The sequence below is a fragment of the Coturnix japonica genome, chromosome Z (genome assembly GCF_054131305.1).
Source record: "Coturnix japonica strain WE chromosome Z, WE-NBRP24, whole genome shotgun sequence".
Classification (NCBI taxonomy): Eukaryota; Metazoa; Chordata; class Aves; order Galliformes; family Phasianidae; genus Coturnix; species Coturnix japonica.
The window spans coordinates 16229229-16249087 of record NC_140702.1 but is presented as its reverse complement, the minus strand read 5'-3'; the positions used below and the strand labels follow the sequence as shown (position 1 = coordinate 16249087).

The window sequence follows — 19859 nt, the reverse complement described above, 5'->3', positions numbered from 1 at the left end:
AACAGTTTATTAAGATTAGTAGTTGCTAAAGATGGAAGGAGAACCGACATAATACTAAACATATAACTTAATTATTGGAATTTTTCCTCCAGGTTCAGTACAATGCCTCCTCTACAGCAAATTTATTTATTTACCTGTCTATCTCTAATATTGAGCAAAAAATGTCCAGAAACAGATACCATCAAATACATAGCCTTTTCTTTCAATGTTTTGTTACACTTAACGTCAGAAATCTCTCTCTGGTTTCTAGTATGCATCAGATTCTTACCATTAATTTACCTAGTTTCAGTATCATGGCATTAATATAGACCCATTTGCCTGCTTAAAGAGCTCATATTATCAAACACACGCTGTCTCACAGCCATTTTCCAGCTGCAATTACAACATCTGTTACCCTTCCATACCCTAACAGACTGTGCAGTCTTGACTCCTTCCCTTGACCACTATCCTCAAGGCAAAGAAAACTACCATCATTTTATTAGCAAGCCATAATATGTACATCCCTTTCAAATTCCTTGTTTTATAAGATGATATATCCTGATACAGCCTGTATTCATTAATGAAAGAACACTAAAACAAATCCAACCTGAATATTTCAAACTCTATATTTAAGGATTTAGATTTAACCAGCAGTAAGAATATAGGAACATCTTCTGCTTACTTCTAAGATATTACTGCATAAAAACAGTAGAGCACTATCAGCTCTTCACTGCTCATCACGTACACAAATACTATCTTTCTAACATACTTTCTGATCATTAAAATATGATGATTAATAAAGTATCAGCATGAAATGATTGAGCAAGATTTCACTGAAAAGTATTTCCCTACTTTTTCCACGATTTTGAAAACCACGTAAATACTCAGTTCAGAAGTGCTACACTGATCTTCTGCTATTATAATTTCAACTATTACCAATGAAATGCCTTGAGAATTCTAAGTACACTCATTTATTACATTTACCATCTAAGTTCGTATCTCAAAGAAAATACAATTGTTTCAAAAGGCTGATTTTCTTTAAACTTGCTGCATTTGACATTAGCCACACTTACTTCCCTTAATTACTTTAAATAATTAGCTAAGTACGCTCTGAATGATTATGTTTATTATTAGTCTTGCAGCCAGTAACAATCTTGTATGTCACCCACATTATTTAAGCCTAGTATTGGGACACTGGGCAAGGGAGGCGTCCCCCTCTGCTCTGCTCTTATGAGCCTCCATCTACAGTACTGGGTCCAGGCCTGGGGCCCCTAGCACAAGAATGATGTAGAGATATTAAGAGTGCATCCAGAGGAGGGCTGCAAAGATGACCAGAGGGCTGGAGCACCTCTCCTATGGGGAAAGATTGAGGAAGTTGGGTTTGTTCAGTCTGGAGAAGGCTCCAGGGAGACCTCATTGCAGCCTGCAGTACTGGAGGTGAGCTTATAAGCAGGAGGAGGAATAACTTTTTACGTGGTCTGATTGTGACAGGACGAGGAGGAACAGCTATTAAAAAAAAAAAAGGGGAAGACTTAAATTAAACATTAGGAGAATTTTTTCTCTCAGAAGATGGTGAGGCCCTGGCACAGAAAAGCTGTGTCACCCCACCCCTGGAAGTGTTCAAGGCCAGTCCGAATGGGGCCCTGGGCAGCCTGAGCTGCTGGGAAGCAGCCCTGTCCATGGCACTGGTGCTGGAGCTGGTTGGGCTTTAATTTCCTTTTCAACCCAAACCATTCTATGATTCTATGAAAATTACCTTCAACATTCTTGAATAAGTGAACAAGCCAAGGAACTGTCTTCAAGTGATCTGATATTTATTCCAGCCTCCATACAACTGTTTCCAGCTCCTCCTTCCCTAAATGATTTCACTGGGTAAAGCTGGAGGACCCTTGTAACACCAACATCTCTCAAACTCATACTGTGGTGCCTAAGCACCAGTATCTAAACAGCTATACAATAATTGGAAGTTGTCTAGGAGATTTCTAAATGCAGGTTTTTAAAACCATAGCTCACTTTTTCATCAAATCTGTTTCATCAAATTTACCACAGGACAGGAAGTCCCATGACATAATCAATCTTAAGCTTGTTTTTCTGGATCATCCTTTGAAAGTTCTTAGTTGCTCTAGTTCTCAACCAAATGACAACATGATAAAGAAAAAAAAAAATCACCAATAAACACCACTTTTTTTTTTTTGCTATTCTTCCTCTTATTTTCATAGTGTAAAGGTAGACAAAATATTAAAGGTAGCCACCTTACCTCTCCTTAGGGAGGGGACTCCAGACAACATTTTTCTTATCTTCTTGCTTGGAAATGTGTTTACAACTAAGTGCCTGCTACTTTATATAAATAACGCAACTCTTGAGTAGCAAGGGCAATACTACATAGGTTGCTCTGAAAAGTAATGCCTCCTATTTATTTCCATGGAAACTACAACACATACAAGAAGCAAAATAATGGTATTTGATAAGAGCAAATTCTCAGCCACAAAACACATTTTTCAGCATAGTTATCACCAGCAGCTACACATTTTTGCCAGCAATGAACAGGAGCCTGCATGCCCAACTCATAAGAATCTGCTCCAGTGAAGGAGACTCACTATTTCACAGCTGATACAACAGTGTCATTGATAGAAAAATGTTGATTATGCAGTCCATCTTTCACTGGCCCAAGCCGATAGAAGTCAGAAGTTGCAATATCTGTCCTATAGAGTAGGTGTGGTGGGTCAGTCCAGTCCAAATTGGCAATACGCTTTATGGTCTTCAAATTGGTACAGGGCCTTACATAATCATATGGGAAGAGAAAGGTTGTCTTCTTCTCAGGTCTGATTCTGGAAGTTCAAGAGTTGCAGGAACCTGTCACTTTCAGCCTCATCTGGATCACCCCATTCCCAGGATGGTTGTGGCTCTGGGCAGGCTGGTCTACTGGCTGATGACTACTACGTTTGAAACTAGATGATCCTCTGGGGGTTGAGGCTAGATGATCCTTGAGGTCCATTCCAACCCAGGCCATTCTTTGATTCTGCGATTCTATGATCTGGGTTCAGTAGGTGCTGATAAACTTGCATACTGTGTCCTTTCTATTCTTCTGTGAGCATTCCCGGAACGCACATTATGCAAACTTTGCAATATTCCACTGTTTCCAATGAACTGCAGCCAATACTCAGCTCTGTACAAAGTTCCCTGCTTATAGACCACTGACTTGTGCAAATGAGCTGATCAAGCTTCATTTCTTGGTGTGATAGTTGTGTGTGGCCAACAGAAACATCACTTGACCTTCATGTTGCTGCTACCACTGCTGAAACACATCATCCACCACCTCACTGTGCTCATATCCACTATCTGGACTCCATCAACATTCAGCAAGCATTAATGAATGTCAATGAGTGTCATTTTTTCATCATGGAGGAATTCAGTGAAAGTTCTTTGCTCTATACGCCCTTCAGAGGCAGACATCATTTTATCAGTCTGCCCTTTTGTTGCTATCAGTCACATAGCTACAAAATGAAATATGAATAGGAAGGTTCAACCTCTACAGTCATACCACCCACATCCACCTCTGATATCATGGCCAACATAATAAACTATGAGGGAGGCATTACTTTCAGAGCAGCCCTTGTAAATGAAGTATATGAAGCTTATCTTCAGTATTTAAAGCACCTCTTGCTGTACATCTACAATCTGAGTCCCACAGAAGACCTCAAATGGCTTGTGCTCCAAACACCAAGCTACTCATCTGCCAGTGTAATTTTTCCTCTCACAACTAGCCTTTTATCTATTTATTTGTAATAACAAATTCATAGATTCTTTCAAGATCTGATCAATCATTCTTCCACTCCTAAATTACAGTCTAGTTCAACAGAACTCAAATTTGAATGACTTGCAGGGGTCTTTCTTTCCATAGCTTAGTAAAGTTCACCAGACCACACTAAGAAAATCACGCCCTCCCACTAAGTTTAAATTTTTAATTATTATTCATTTCTTAAGGCATTTGCTGCATGTGGAGATGATCCAAGACAGACAGCATGGTTTCACCAAGGGCAGACTGTGCCTGATCAATCTGGTAGCTTTTTAGTAAGGAATGATGGCATGAGTGGACATAGCAAGGGCAAAAGATGTTGTCTACCTGGACTAGTGCAAGGACTTTGACATGGTTCCACACCATATCCTTATGTCTAAATTGGAGAGACATGGATTTGAAGGCTGGAATATTAGGCAGATAAAGAATTGGTTGAATGGTCATAGCCAGACGGTTGTTGTCAATGGCTCTATGTCCAGATAGATGCCAGTTACAATTGGCGTCCCCTAAGGGTATGCCCTGGGACCATTTCTCTTCAACATCTTTACCAGTAACATAGACAGTGAGACTGAGTGTACTCTCAGCAAGTCCGCTGATGACACCAAGATGAGTGGTTCAGCTGACACAGTAGAAGGGAGAGCACCCATCTAGAGGGACTTGGACACACTCAGAAAGTGGGCACATAAGAATCTAATGAGGTTTAGCAAGGCCAAGTACAAAGTGCTGAACTTGGGCCAAGGCAATCCCAGATACAAATACAAACTAGGAGAAGAAGGCATTAATAGCAGCCCTCCAGAAAAGGACTTGGAGATTCTGGTGAACAAAAAAGCTGACTGTGAGCCAGCAGTGTGTACTTGCAGCCTGGAAGGCCAACTGTGTCCTGGGCTGCATCAAAAGAGATGAGGGAAGTGATTGTTCCCCTCTACTCTTGTGTGAGGCCCCATCTGGAGTGTCCAAGCCTGGGGCCATCAAAGCAAAGAAATGGATATACTGGGATGAGTTCAGAGGAGGGCCACAAAGATGATCAAAGAATTGGAACACCTCTCCTATGAGGAAAGGCAGGGGGAGCTGGGCTTATTTAGCTTTCATAGAATCATAGAATCACCAAGGTTGTAAAAGACCTAAAAGATCATCCAGTCCAACCGTTCACTTATTACCAATAGCTTCCACTAAACCATGTCCCTCAATACGACATCCAATCATTCCTTGAACACCCCCAGGGAAGTCCATTCCAGTGCCTGACCATCCTTCCTGAGAACTAATACCTCCTAATGTTCAGCCTGAACCTCCCCTGCCGCTGCTTGAAACCATTCCCTCTAGTGCTATCACTAATGACATGAGAGAAGAGGCTGAGCCCCAGCTCACTACAAACTCCCTTCAGGAAGTTATAGAGAGAGCAATAAGGTCTTCCCTGAGCCTCCTCAACTACCCCAGCTCCTTCAGCCTCTCCTCATATGTCCTGTGCTCCAGACCTCTCACCAGATTTGTTTCCCTCCTCTGAACACGTTCCAGGGCCTTGACGTCTTTCTTGCAGTGAGGGACCCAAAACTGAACACAGTACTCGAGATGCGGCCTCACCAGCGCCAAGTACAGGAGGACAATCACCTCTCTGCTCCTGCTGGCAACACTGTTTCTGATGCAAGCCAGGATGTCCTTGGCCTTCTTGGCCACCTGGGCACACTGTCCGCTCATGTTCAGCCGAGCATCAATCAATACCTCCAGGTCCATCTCCTCTACAATCTCCACCCTCTTTGAGATAAGAAGGCTCCAGGGAGACTTCATTTCTGTCTTCCAGTACTTGAAGGAGGCTTACAATCAGGAGGTGGGCTGACTTTTGCATTTGATATGATGATATGACAAAGGGGAAAAAAGCTTTAAACTAAAAGAGAGGGAATTTACATTAGATGTTAGAATGTTTTTTCACTCAGAAGGTGGTGAGGCACTGGCTGCCCAGAGAAGCTGTAGATGCCCCATCCCTTGAGATGTTCCAGGTGTGACTGGAAGGGATAGTGGGGAGCCAAATATAACAGCTGGCACCCCTGCCCACAGCAGGGAGTTGGAACTAGATTATCTTTAAGGTCTCCTCTAACCTAAGCCATTCTCTGACTCTCTGATTCTTGTGTGATAATCCTTAATAGACAATGAAATTAATTCCAAGTTTAAAGTGGGAGTTTTACTTTTCCAAACATTAAGTAAAATTTCCTAAGTATGTATTCAACAGAATTTGTACAGATCTGAATAAAGCACCACACAGGTTTTCACCAAACCTTCCTCAAATACACAGTTTTAAATTAAGAAACACTATCTCTACTCTCTCTGTATAATAGAAGATACATTTCTAATAATATACTTGTGCAAATCTAATTCTCTAAGAATGTCATTTATTGCATTTATTCTTCCCCTTATGAAATTTACTTCCCTAAATCACTTAGATTTGTACTGTGTGATTTTTTTCCTAAACATACAATACAAGGAAAATTCTTTAAAATCAATACAGATACCAATGTTCTGAAAACAGTGTCCCTGCTAACGTAACAGAGTTGAAGAGATTTTTAAAAGCCGTAATATGGATAGTTAACTCTAAAACGTAAGTGGCACAAAAATTAAATTATACCTTCCAGAAAATAAGATCACAAAAGCACCAAAGGATTATTATGAAAATTATAGAATTAATGGATTTCTTACTCTGTTACTGCTTACCACAGATCATTATTTTTTAAATCATCTTGTAAGACTACTGATAATGGACATTACACATAGAGACTAATTGTCTCGTCCAGTACTGCAATTCCGAGATTCTAACCCATAGCTAGATCAAAGCACTTTCCCTTCCTTAATATTAATAACTGTTTCTGAAAATTCTGTATACGTGAAAAGAAGGCAAAAGTATTCATACCCTTTAATGCAGTAGTCTTTTCTTTTTCATCAGGGACTCCTTGCTGGAGTTGAGCCATCATTGCCCAAACTGTCAACGGATTTAAAATATTAAAATAAAAGTTCATCTATCTTCAAATGACAATCTGAAAAATCAACAAGTTAGACATAATAAATTTGACTTCTACTTCAAGAGATCTTATTTGCTAACACATATATAAACAGAACTGCATATAAAGCAGAACTCCTTTCAAAACAAAACTCCCCTGAGTATAGAAACCAGTATATAAAGTAAAATTTAAATTGACTAATTTCTCTCTTTCAAAATGTATACTGAACACAGTAAAGTCTCATCAAGCTATCGCAGATTTGGAGGTTTCATAACACAGTGTAACACAAAGTCCTCTACCATGTGGGGTCAAAGATTTGAATTCACAAGAATAAATACTATCTTCTCCCTAATCCTGAAGGGACACTGATTTATTCAACAGTCATTTATTGCAAATCTAACATAAGAGCAGCAAATGATTAACCTTTTAGAGAAGCACCACACTTGAAATCAAGGGCAACAGGAGAAAATACAAACAAAACTAAACATAATTATCAGAACTTCCAAAATCTCTACTGATTTTTCTTCTTCAGTTACTTAGATTCGATTATTCTTACTGTATTATATAGCTTTCAGTTTTTACTAAAATTATACTAAGGAGTACAGCTTAAAACCATTATCTGCACTGAAACTTATACAGTAAATGTCCAGGTACAGACTAGGTGATAATATCCATACAAAATAGGTCTAACTTCTTAGTATTGCACAGAAGGCAATCCAGGCCCCTTCATCTTGAATCTGACACCAAGGGAGCAAGCCACCAAATCACAATCATTGCTTCTCCCTTTTCAATAAAAAGACTTCTATGTATTGAGTTCCTTTTTCCTTTGTTCTTTTAGTTGTTTCATCTGTCAGTCATGAACAATTTATTTAACTCTTCTCCATAATATATACTTCATCATGGACAAATCTACATGAACTTCAACTCTGTAGCAACTTGCAACTTTTAAACAAAGAGCAATACGATTTGCCCACTGTACTACTTGCTCCCTAACATTTGCAACCATAAATGAAGAATTCAAAATGTTTTTTAAGTAGTTCATTGTAAGAATAGGAGAAATAAATAAATAAATAAATAAATAAATAAAACTTGGTAAGGACACAGAGTGGCAGGGGATGAGACTGCAAATATTTTTTTTCTTCACAGAAATTATAACAGAGAAATACTACTGGAAACATTTTCTTGTAGATAAAGAAAAAAAATTAACATAAGGAGCTGACAGTTATTAACTAAGAAGATGTGTTTTTTAAGATTATTATTATTATTTTTTTGAGTTGTCATTCAAGACAATATTCTACAAGTTTGGACTTGGTTAGATTTTGATGCCTTCCTTGGTGGTTACAACCAAGCTGCTGTGAAATGACAACACACTGTCCAAGTACCTTATAAACATAATTCCACCTGGAACCTTCTACTTTGACTATGCACTTAAATAAAAATTAAACAAAATGGCACAACTCCACATGATTAAGTTAAAATGACCATCCTGGAGCTAACACTGTAATCATGTTAGAACTGACAACAGAAGTAATCAATAAAAAGGACAGCAAAGCCACAGCTAAATTTTTTCTATTTTCTGGCACCTAACATATTCAATATAGGTATTAAAATGACTCAAATGTTGATTTGCATGCGTGGATTTTTTGAACTACGTTTCTCAGATACTTTCAAGTTGTTCACTGCCAAGATGACCAGACAGAAAATCTTGCCCATCATCAGTCTGTATTCAGAATAAAATCATGCACATTCCAATTAATCACATTAAAAAGCAAGCGAAACCAGACCAATTACAATTACAGAAACTGCCAGAAAATTATGGTGGTATTGATTTGTGATAAGTCAGATAAAAATTATTCTGGCGTAGTCCTCCCTACATGACATCTGAAAATTCATAATTGAATATAGTTCAGTCAATGCAGCCACTAGTCACATACAAGTGTTTAAAAACTTGTTACTCAACAGGTTAAGAGTTTATCCCTGCAGATTCAACATCGTAAAACAATTCCCACAAACTACTCTGAAAAATCAATGCAGTGACAAAGAATTTCAGCCATTTTTGTGCTTACAATATATACCTGGTAGCTGACACAGATCTGGCTGCTGAGGAAAGACCAATAACTTACAGGCTCTCTATTAAACTTAGAAATTGCAATTATAAAGAAATAACACTCAATTTGACTTCGAGTTAGAATTTCCAATTCTTTTTGTCAAAGTAAAAAAAACTGTTACAGCAGCCACTGGAGGGAGGACTTGATATTAGAATGAGGATGAAACAAGCACACGGAATTTTATGTATTGTTTGCATGAAACAAGCATACCACTGAAACACTCACTGATATCTGTTTAAATGACAAACAAAAGAAATTAGATGAGAGGGTTGGATTTCCTTTCTTTCACAAATAGATGTTGAATGAGCTGGAGTCTGATGGTCTAGAAACAAACAGCTGGAACATTACAGAGCTCCCTGAATACTTCCTGACAGGCAAAAGCAGGAACTGTAGTTCACTCCAGGCATTACTCTTAGGCCACACTGATCTTGAACTCCACATATTAATCACTTGCAGAATTCACAAATGTCATTCATAAATTGTCTCACAATAAATAGAGATTATTTTAAACATGCTTAGATGATTCTTTATAAAACATTTTTTACATGTTTGTTTTAGTAGCTAAAGACAAGCACACGACCTAAAGACAACAGTTATTATTGCCACAAGAACTTACATTATTTTCCAAGTATCTTGCTTTTGCAATCAAACTTCAATGATCTATCACAAAATAGATGTATTCTTCAACCTCAGTGCCTGGCAATACTGGATATTATTTGACATCATAAATATTTTGGCTTCGTATGGGACAGGAAGGCTGCGTTTTCACCACACCCCTATTAATACAACTGCAGAACTGGAAGGTTCACAAAAAATGATAACTGAGTCTGAAAACAACAAACAAAATAGACATCCGCACACTTATGGTAATACGTATGCATATTTCATGTTCTTTTTTGTGAAGTAGTACCAAAAAGTTGGACCTTGATAGTGCTTGATTTGAAAATGAGCAGTGTCAAAGTATATATTCTAATGCATTCTGATTCTGAAACAAATGGAGATGAACAGATTTTTAGAGACTTTTTAATTTTTTTTTTTTTCAAGATTCAAACTTAGCTAGAAACACAGCAAAAAAATCTCTGAATAAGATTTTGCCCTAATCTTAGTGATAGTTGAAATAAAGTCAATGTTTTGTGGCTCAAATATTCCAAAGACATAAATAATTGCAATACTAACCCATTACAAGAGCACCACAGAAGAAAACACTGGCACTTTCAGTCAGCACAAATCTGTCTAGTTTATCTGAATATGAGTTACGAGAATGCCTGGTTACAATGCTTTATTACAAGACAGCTGAATTAGTCTTGTTTTTTGTAAACCAACATTCTAAGCAAAGGACAAGTAGGGATTAAGCTAGTGCAGTGTTCCTGCTGACTAGGACCTAGTTTTACTTGAAATAGATACCTGGATGAAAGCTGGGTTCTTAGTTCTTTCTCCATACAGGCTCAGACAAAGCACAAAATACATAATGTAATCCATAGTTGATTTTGTTTGTCTAATTATATTTTATCTATTCCTGCTTACAGGACATGACATTCAACATCAATAACATTGCTTCAATTAATGTTACACTTCACTTTTTTTTCCTTATAAAGACCTTATTTTCTTACATGTTTCCCACACTTTAGCTCTGAAGGACAATTATTTCCAGTCTGCTTCAGACTAAATGGTTTTGAGTAGGTTCGGCTAAAATGTCAACATCTAGTATATGAAGAAGGTTCAGTGGCAGTATCTTTTACCCATTTTTGTTGTTAATGAGAAGCTATGGCATCTCCATGTTGCAGAGATCAGAAACTTTGCCAGAGGACCAGCTTAGCATGCAGTGCATGCCTTTTCCTTCCCCCCTCAGCGCCTGCCCAGATCTGCACAAGTAAAACTTGCTTTTTGTACACATTTATAACAGACTTAAGACTTAGCAGAATTTCCAGAAAACTTACCTATTTGCCTAGAGCACACTCCATACAGTTGCAAAAAAGCCAGAAGGGGAGACACACAGGAGGAGAGGAATAAATGCTGGAAGAGCAGGATCTTTTACCACTTGAGTACAAAGAAATTGGCAAGAATCCCGAAGTCCCTGAATCTCGGTCTATCTTCATATTCTAACAAACGGTGGTGGGATTTGCTGATAAAGTACAAGACTGCAGCTGCCACTAGAGGTTGATTTATTTGCACAGGATCTACCTTCTAACGTTATTCACTCCTTAAGCTCAATCAGCATTTTACTATGAGCTACATGCATTAATGCCCCAATCGTGTCAAGCAATGTGGTTGTTTACAAGAGGCAGATTCAGTTTAACTTCATGTGCTGAAATTCTAATTATTTGACATTCTTGAAATGCTGAAAATGACTTTCATAACCATATGCCTGTAGATATGATCAAATAAACATGTTAAAAGGATACAAAAACAGGAAGCACAGCCTCAGCATAGCCTCTGACTTACATAATGGTCTTATCATTAACCAGCAGAAGGTTCAAAATGAGCATCTAAGAACTTTCTGCAGCAGAAACATCAAGTGCTTAACATAATACTCTCTAAAGCACTGATCTTCCATATATTATAAGCATGCAGAGTATCCCCATTTCTCTGGTTGAAGCAGATGGGCAGTGACTACTGAATTGTGCAAGTAATTTTGGAGACAGAAAAAGCAATCCTGCAGCGGAGGCACAAGAATGGTTTGTAGGATAACTGTTGAAACGAAGAATGTGATGGTGCTCTTAAATGACTCAGTTCCTGTCAAACAAAATGTTCTCAGATAATCTCTTTTTGTACTTCTTTGATTTTCTGGGCATTCAACCTGAGCAATCTGCTTCAATGCTCAGAACCAGGGATTGCAAGATTACAGTTATAAAACTTGGAAAAATCTCTTCTAATTTTTCCAAGCTCACCACTCAAGTTGAGTCTATGCTGTAGAGCAGGGCATTAATGTCACCATCACTTTTCTACCATCACCTACCACAGAAATGCCACTGAGAATCCTCTACACACAGCAGATGGCAGGGAAAATTTAAAGAATCACTGTTGATGAAGAACTACTACATTGCAGTTAAAGCCTCAAATAAAGTCCACGTGACATGTAGTAATGTTATGTGCAGTGTAAGATTTGCATTGTGTTGTTCCACAGTTATACAGGGCTATGCACCAAGCAATGGGGACAAAAAGAAATGTTGAAGAAACACAAATTTGACTAACAGTTGTGTGTGAAATGGCCTTTAATTACAGAATCATATTTTCTCACAGTGTACACTGCAAGGAAAAGTAATATTGGCACAATATTACTTTATAATCGCCCTGTGACAGTTCATATAAAAGAAAATTGTGTTGGATGAATTTCTAAGATGACTGCCTTAGACTGCTGGTTTTAACAGGACTCTGGCTTGAAAGATGGGGTGGAGAACACTGACTCTCAACAGTCTCATCTGTGTACATACTAAGCAGTTAGAGGACAAAGACTGAATTTTTAGTCTTTTTTTTTTAATGTCAGCTTCTCTCAAGCAATCCCATCGGTCAGCTGGGAAGGGGAAAAAGACCTCTAAAACCAGAAAAACTCTAAGACTATTAAAAGAACCTTCTCTTAGGAGGGACACCAAAGTAATTTGTAGGACCACTACAAAGAGGGAGAGACTAGAAAATTCCTGGGAAATCATTTCTGCTTTGGCTACCACCAAAAGCTACCTAGATATGTATGTGTCTTTAACTTTTTCTCCCCCTCCCTAACTCTGCTCTTAATAGTTTGACTTTCAAAAGAATTATGTGCCATTAATTGAAGACTCTTGAAAATACAACTGACAAAGTGGCTGAAGGTGCAATGAACACAGGCTGTTAGCCCAGATCCTAGCACACAGCAAAGTACTTTCAATCCTCCTCAAGACTCTCAACTGAGAGGAAGCACAAAAAGAGCCTAGGGGAGAGTAGGGGTGCTCCCAGCATTCTGGGACATACCACTTTTCTCTATCTCTTACTAGAAGGTACACATGCAGGAATTAATATCACCATCCAGTCCCCTTCTAACAAAAAATACAGCATTATCTAACATGAATGGAAGCTATCCCAAATTAAATCCTGAACAAGAGAAATAAGCATGTGAGGCTAGTGAAGACATCAGTTTATCATCAAGATCCACTACTTCAGTATCAGACTAAAACACCGCGAATTCTCTCTTCTTACTTACACTTTCTAAGGAAGAAATTAAGTTCCTCATGAAGCAGCTATTTAACTTACACTGAACAGTCTTGAAGTTTGAATGTGACTTATTTTAAGTAGTCAGTTTACCTAATATTAAATTACACTGCAGCACTAACTGTAATAAAGCAAACCCATAATCTGAATGAATAAAGTTTATTCTCATTTAATTATTAATATAATTTTCCATTAATATTCCACCAAGTTGTGACAGTCCAATCTATTACTGTCTGCACTGACCTACCCTCTTCTATCAAGCACTGACACACCACCAGCACTTCTCTCATCTTCAAGGATTTCTTTATCATTCCAAGTATTATTTAATACGAGTAGCAATGGACAAAGAACTTCCTTTATCATTCTTTGGGTCAACTTTAATAAATAATCATCCTCAAAAATTACAATAACTTACAACAAAAATGAAATGCCACAGAAAATAGAGTATACTTGAATTGTTAACAATTTCAGACTGAGATTAGATGATTATTCAGAAGGAATACTGCTGTTAAACACATCTTATTCGTTTAAATACTCCAATAGCTGAAAAAATTTAATAGCTACAATGGAGTTTATCAATACAGTTATAGTAATTGCAGGACTTGAGTTAAAAATCCATTGCACTACTGTCTTTATGTTTTCTTAAAACCACATGGATAATACCTAGGCCACACAAATCACATGAAAAAAACTACATGCATAACTAAGGCCTGTCTGCATTACGGCACTTATTCTTCTGTCCACCTCTCTACAGCAGCTGACCACATTGCTTCCTAAAACTACATGGAAACAAATGCAAGAAAAGCACAGATACAGTATATAGTGTATTTCATGGAAAAATATGAACTATCATCAGCCTCGTCCAGTGTAACAAGAGAGTCCTGTAAAACATGCTATCAACTTTCTCACATAGCAGATGAATTTTAAGAAAATTTGCAAGATGGTGAATTAGTGTTATCTCTAAAAGCATCCTTGCAGCATTTGAGGCATGGACTCAGATATGAACCATTCAAATCTTTTATTACAAGTTCTCACATCCCTTATATACCCTCACAAGTTTTTGTTTTCTAACTTTCCCATCTGCCCTTACAACTTTCCCAACCACCTTTACATGTCAACAGAGCATTCTACCAAACACTTTTCAACTGCCCATGCAGGCACATATCCAATCAGAACTGTGAGTCCCTTCTTCTCCTTCTAGAGGTGTCCTTCGTTCTCATGCTGTTTATCCTGCTCCACAGCTGCTGCCCTGAACAGCTTTTCTTGTATTCCCACACATCCTTACATAAAATGAATTAGTAAAGAAAACTTTCAGCAATGCAAAAAGTTTGCAACAATCCATATCATCATATGCAATCTGCCTTCCAGTTTGGAAGTAGGAAACAGATGCCTTGTTTTCCTGGGGTTGCATGTGTGGCTTCTACTTTACCTGCTAAGCTACACTGACCTCAAAACTAATGCAACAAACGTAGAATATGCCCTAACTAGCCAGGTATCTAACTACCATGACAATCAGTAATGAAGTTAAGATAGTGTGCTCGCACCCTGCTCCCAACATCCTCCTTCAGCCCCACTGTTATAAGCAAGCTCTTGTTCTTGTGGACAATGAGGCATCAAAGATCTTGTTCAGGACTGGTAACAATCAAAGCACTGCCAAGACAGATAACGACCACAGCACGCTGTCAAACTGGGTACTCAAACAACCAGTAGCAGAAATCTGGTTCTAAAGGTGCCAAATGGGCATGTGGTAGATAGGAACCTAGCACTTTACTCATGAAAAGTGAGCAGCCCAGAAGTCTTGAGCTCTCCTGCATGATAGGATCTCCCTTGAACAGGAATACCTCTTGAGGTTACTCCTGTACAGAATACCTTACACCTTGATGCCTTGTTGATATGGATCCTTGATACCTGACGATTAGTTTTAAACTTGTCTAGTTTGTCTAAGATTGTATCTTTGATTGTACACATGTACTCTCGTAGACATAAAACCACTGACCAAGTCTGGGACTAGAAGTAGATTCAGATGCACTTAGGCTCCTTACCCCTGTGGTTCAAAATCTCAAGAAATGAAGAGGGAACCTTGTAACTTGACAACAGGGTCTCCTGTGTGAGCATATTTAACCCTATGCTGCAAATACCCAAGTGTATTCAGCCATCTCAAATTTTGTTAAGTCATTGTTCACTTTGTTAAATCAATGTACCAGTAAATATATTCCCACTTCTCTCTTAGGAGTGATGCAAACAGTTTGGTTGTTTCCCTCTGACGCAGAACTTCAAATTAAATGGAAAGCGACTACCAAAATAACTCTATACCTAAAAATGGCTCAGTTTTAAAACATTTCTCAATCTCGCAGGAGACATTTCAGGCAAATGTCTTAGTTTCAATGGACAGATTTTTTGGGTGTCTCTAAAGCTTCTCAGAACATAATTAATATCACTGCAAATTGCTTCAACTTGGAAAGAGGAAATTCCACAATTTAGAAGAGAGCAGGAAACTCTTCTTAGACTGTATGTATATATATGTCACTCAAAATTTCAAGTGAGACCTGAAGAAGTCAATTAATGAAAAAGATCCTGGCAACAACATCTTGGGCTGCTTCACAAAAACAGTGCCAGCAGCTCTGGGTTCCCCAGCAGAATAGACATGAGCATACTTTTAGGGAGTCCAGTGAAGGGTTTCAAGGAGCAACCCTTGTAAGAGCATTTGAACTCACTGAAGAGGCTGAGAGAGATAGGAATGTCCAGCCTCAAGGAGTATTGGTACAAAAAGGGCAAATGTGAAATCTGACAATACTGGATGTAACTCGTTCTATTGGCAGTCACTCTTTCAGGTTCATTAAAAGGTCTTCAAGCTGGATAAAATCATTTTGTAGATGCATGGAGCCTTAAAAACTATCCACACTATCTTTCCATAGATGGCAGCACAAAATAAATATGTATGTCAGCATTACCACTGACACTCTGAAAACAGTTAATTCTGTAAGTACCAGGAAATATCAAAACTGAGATTGTTCATGCACATTTAGTTCAGCTCCCATGCACTGAACTCCAATCTTATACAAAAAACGTGAAGAAAATCAAAGCTGGGGAAGTGTCTGGAGAACAAGCCTTGTGAGTGCCAAAGGCAACAGGTGTTATTTAGCCTACAGAAAAGAGGGGATCTGGAAGGGAGGGTTGGGGAAACTATAACTCTCTGTAACAGTCCTGTCTGCCACGATGTTTCAGTTTTTCTAACTTGAATGTCTTTTGTCACAACCCTTTAGCTTCTGATTATCAGCAGTTTGGAAATCTATGTCCTTTGTATAAGTCCTTTAGCAATCATTTCCATACCTGCAAACTGTAATCATGTCTTTCTTAGTCCCCTGGAGACTAAAGAATTCATGTATTTTCCCCCAGAAGACTTTCCCCACAGAAAATGTGGGGAAATGTGATACCTCATACCGACCAAGTACAAGCAACGTGTAGAAGAATGAAATTATCATGACATTTTCAAATACGTAACTGTTAACCAAATACCCCAGAATGATTACTCCTTTTACAACAGCATAATGTTACTGACTCATGTTCAGACTATGAATCACCTAAAATCAAAAATTACTTTATGTGTAATTACTGCTATTTAGCACTTATAGAGGGAACTATCTAGCCTAAGCATGCTCCTTCACATTTATTCTTTCCTACTGTATTATTTCTTTCATGTTGTTTTCTAATTTCTAAAAGCCATTTGAAATTCTGAAGTTACTCTTCACAGAACTTGGTCTGCTACTTCCCGTAAAGTAATAAATGTACTCATTCTGTCATTATCATCCTTGTCATTAGAAGTGAAGTCAGTCACTTTCCCCACCCCCAACACATTTCTGCCTTTTGGAGCACACAGAATGAAGATGCTCTCTTGGTACACAGCTGTTTAGTTTCTCAATTGACCTTCCTCTGCCAAGCTTCAAGAATAACTCAAGAATAACTTCAAGAATAATGTTTCTACCATACTCAGTTCATTCTCCTCCATATTTTACTGCCTTTCAACCATTTTCTTCAGTTTTTCACATAAGTTTCCAGCCCCAGTTGGCCTTAGTTCACCCTGAGAGCACCAGCTATCAATCCATTCCCTTCCTTCCTAAGCTATCCTCATTTGTCCTTTCACATCAAGAGCTTAAACAGAGATACAGCCAACTTAACAACCTGTTCTAAACCTCCTCCTGATTGTTCCCATCATCTAGTACCATTCATGCTGCAGAAGGAACAGGGGACTATGAACACCCCCAGTGGTTTTCCAGAGACCTAGCTGCCTGCTGTCCACTTCCACTGGTCACTCTCACCCCCAGCCTGTGGAGGAACAACTCTTGATTGTTCCATGCTGCTGCAGCACAAGTCCAAACAACTATAAGGGCACAGTAGGTGTTGTACTGGTAGAATCACTGTAGATTTTTACATGCTGAAGCTGAACTGGATGCCTCCCCTTACCCAAAAGGAGATCTTGCTAAATCTGCTATTCAAAGCACAGAGGCTCCATACCACACAATCACACACCTGGGAAGGTACCCTTGGAGGTCAACTTGCCTACTGAAGGCGAGACTTATTACAAGAGGATGCTTAGGCACTTCTCCATCCAAGTTCGGAATGTTTTCAAGGTTGGCAATTCCAGAACCTATTTGGGCACCATCCCTATGATTAACTGTACTCACAGGAAATTCACTGACCACTCTTTCCCATAAAGTGAACCACTGCAGTTTATCTGCTATTCTGCACTGCAATGAAAAGTGAAGTTTAGAACAAGCACAGAAAACAAAATACTAAATTATCCACACCACAGTCCTCTTACAGAAAGCTAGATACTTTAATCCTGCCATATCCATCAAGCTTTCTTAAACTCCCGTTATAAGTACTCTCTGAAGATAACAGTTGCCAAGATTTTTTTAAAACAAAAATATTATTTTAAATGTTTCCTAAGGTCATTGCTAATCCAGCAAAATCTGAGCTTCTCAGAGGAATGCCAACTTTGAAAAATTCAGTTTCCCTACAATACCAACCAGGTACTGACATTTTCTCTCTGACACCAAAATGATGCAGGTATGGGTTGGTATTATCAAGGAACTGACTTCCCACCTTAGCATGACTCCATTTCTCCCAGGTTCCCTTCCCTGGACCAACTACCCACACAGGCAGCAGCTCAAACTTCTTGTTATTTTGGTTTGGTCCTCTCATGGTTGCTCCTTAAGGATCCCTCGTAATTTTTCTTACTACTCAAATAATTCAGTAGAAAGAAAAACAAGGAAAACAGAATAATCATAACAAAGTATTAAAAGAGAACAAACAAACAAACAACTCCACTATGATGTTGGGAAGATAACAATGTTAAAGCAGTCTTTCAGGAATGTACATTCTACCTGTCTTATATAAATGAAGTTGGTGGCATGATTCACATGAACGTAATGCAAGGTCCATAACCTATTTAGTCAAAGCAAAAATGGGGATCATATGGTATTGTAAGCCAAAAATGGCGATGTCTATTTCTAAGATGCTGAAAACTAGAAATTACATCTTAAGATATAAAGCACAAGTGAGGATGCTAGCTGCAGATTTGAAATCTCACATGGCATGATGGTTATGTATCTGCTGCACCTTGTTGGAAATAAAGTTTTGTTATCACAGTGGACTTAATACCAAGTGACATAACCTGGAGCTCTCACACTGCTATTATCAGAACATGTTTAAAATTTCTAAAAAAAAAAAATTAAAAAAAATTGAGGACAACTTCTTATGCTGAGAAACGTTAAATCCAACCCAAGAGAAAGCTGCGTTAGACTTCATCCGGACATAACAAGTACCCCACTGTGTCATAAAGAACAAATGCAGAACAAAGACAGTTCCTGCCCCCAGGACTTAGAATCAAAGGTCTATATTCCCAAACACATTTTTGCAAAATGACTTAAGCAGTCCCACCCCCTACCCATGCTACCACCTCAGCTGTGTTTGTAGCAATGCACCATGAACCAACTCGGAATCAGATCTGAGTAAAACCAGTGCAGGGAGCTGTTCAGACTGAAAACTTCCTTTATTTCTTTTTATCCTTTTTTTTTTTTCTTTTTTTTCCTTTCTTTTTTTTTTTTTTTTTCTTCTTTCAATTATCAACTTCCAGATTCACTCCATTATCTGGTAAAACTGAGGTGGGACGACAGAAAATGGCAGGAAAATCACTGCTCTATGAGAACTTTTTAAGCTAGTTTGAACATGGGCAAGTAGGAAACACAGACAGCCAAAGCAAGACAAAGAAAAAAAAACAACAAACAAACAAAAAAGGTTCTATCACTGGTAATCAGTAATTTCTTCTTCTAAATTTCAAATTCTCTTGCTCCTAAATGGAAGCATTTAAATTAAAATGCCTCCATTATTTTTTGACTCACTGACTACAACATATCAAATATGAGTGCAATACGAACAGCTTTGTTGACTTTGACATCTCTACTTGCTCTAAAAATCCTTCTTATTGGCTGGATGTGGACAGTTGCATTAATATGGTCTCATAAGTTGGGAGATGAGCTCCAAATGTACTGGACAGAGGCAACATCAGAATATTCCAAAGTTTGATCCAAGTGAGTCCCACAGTTGCTCACAGAGGAACAGAAAGTACACTGTATGCAAGTTTGTGAGGACTTGAACAGGCTTGAATAGGCTGAAGGTGACAGGGTCCTCAATGGTGTCACTGCCAGTAATGAGATGTAACACCGACAAAGCCCAAGGCTCAAACTTCCAGAGTCAAACCACAGAAATAGACATCATTTCTCTTGCAACACAGTAACTCCTGGCCCCACAACA

At 38.4% G+C, this 19859-nt stretch overlaps 1 protein-coding gene across 19 annotated transcripts in view; it reads right to left on the bottom strand.

Moving 5' to 3' along the window:
• Nucleotides 1-19859, bottom strand: part of ARB2A (ARB2 cotranscriptional regulator A) — a 244356-nt gene that overhangs the window by 219080 nt on the left and 5417 nt on the right. For 13 of the 19 annotated variants that reach the window (XM_015849692.2, XM_015849696.2, XM_085527908.1 and 10 more), the window contains exon 2: nt 6672-6795. The exons of 1 other annotated variant lie outside the window; for it this stretch is intronic. In XM_015849692.2, the coding sequence (XP_015705178.2) occupies nt 6672-6777 (106 nt within the window). In that variant the 5' untranslated portion in view covers nt 6778-6795. Of the gene's footprint in view, nt 1-6671; nt 6796-9483; nt 10576-19859 lie in introns of those variants that run through there. 5 more of the 19 variants (XM_015849695.3, XM_085527909.1, XM_085527917.1 and 2 more) reach the window with 3 other exon arrangements.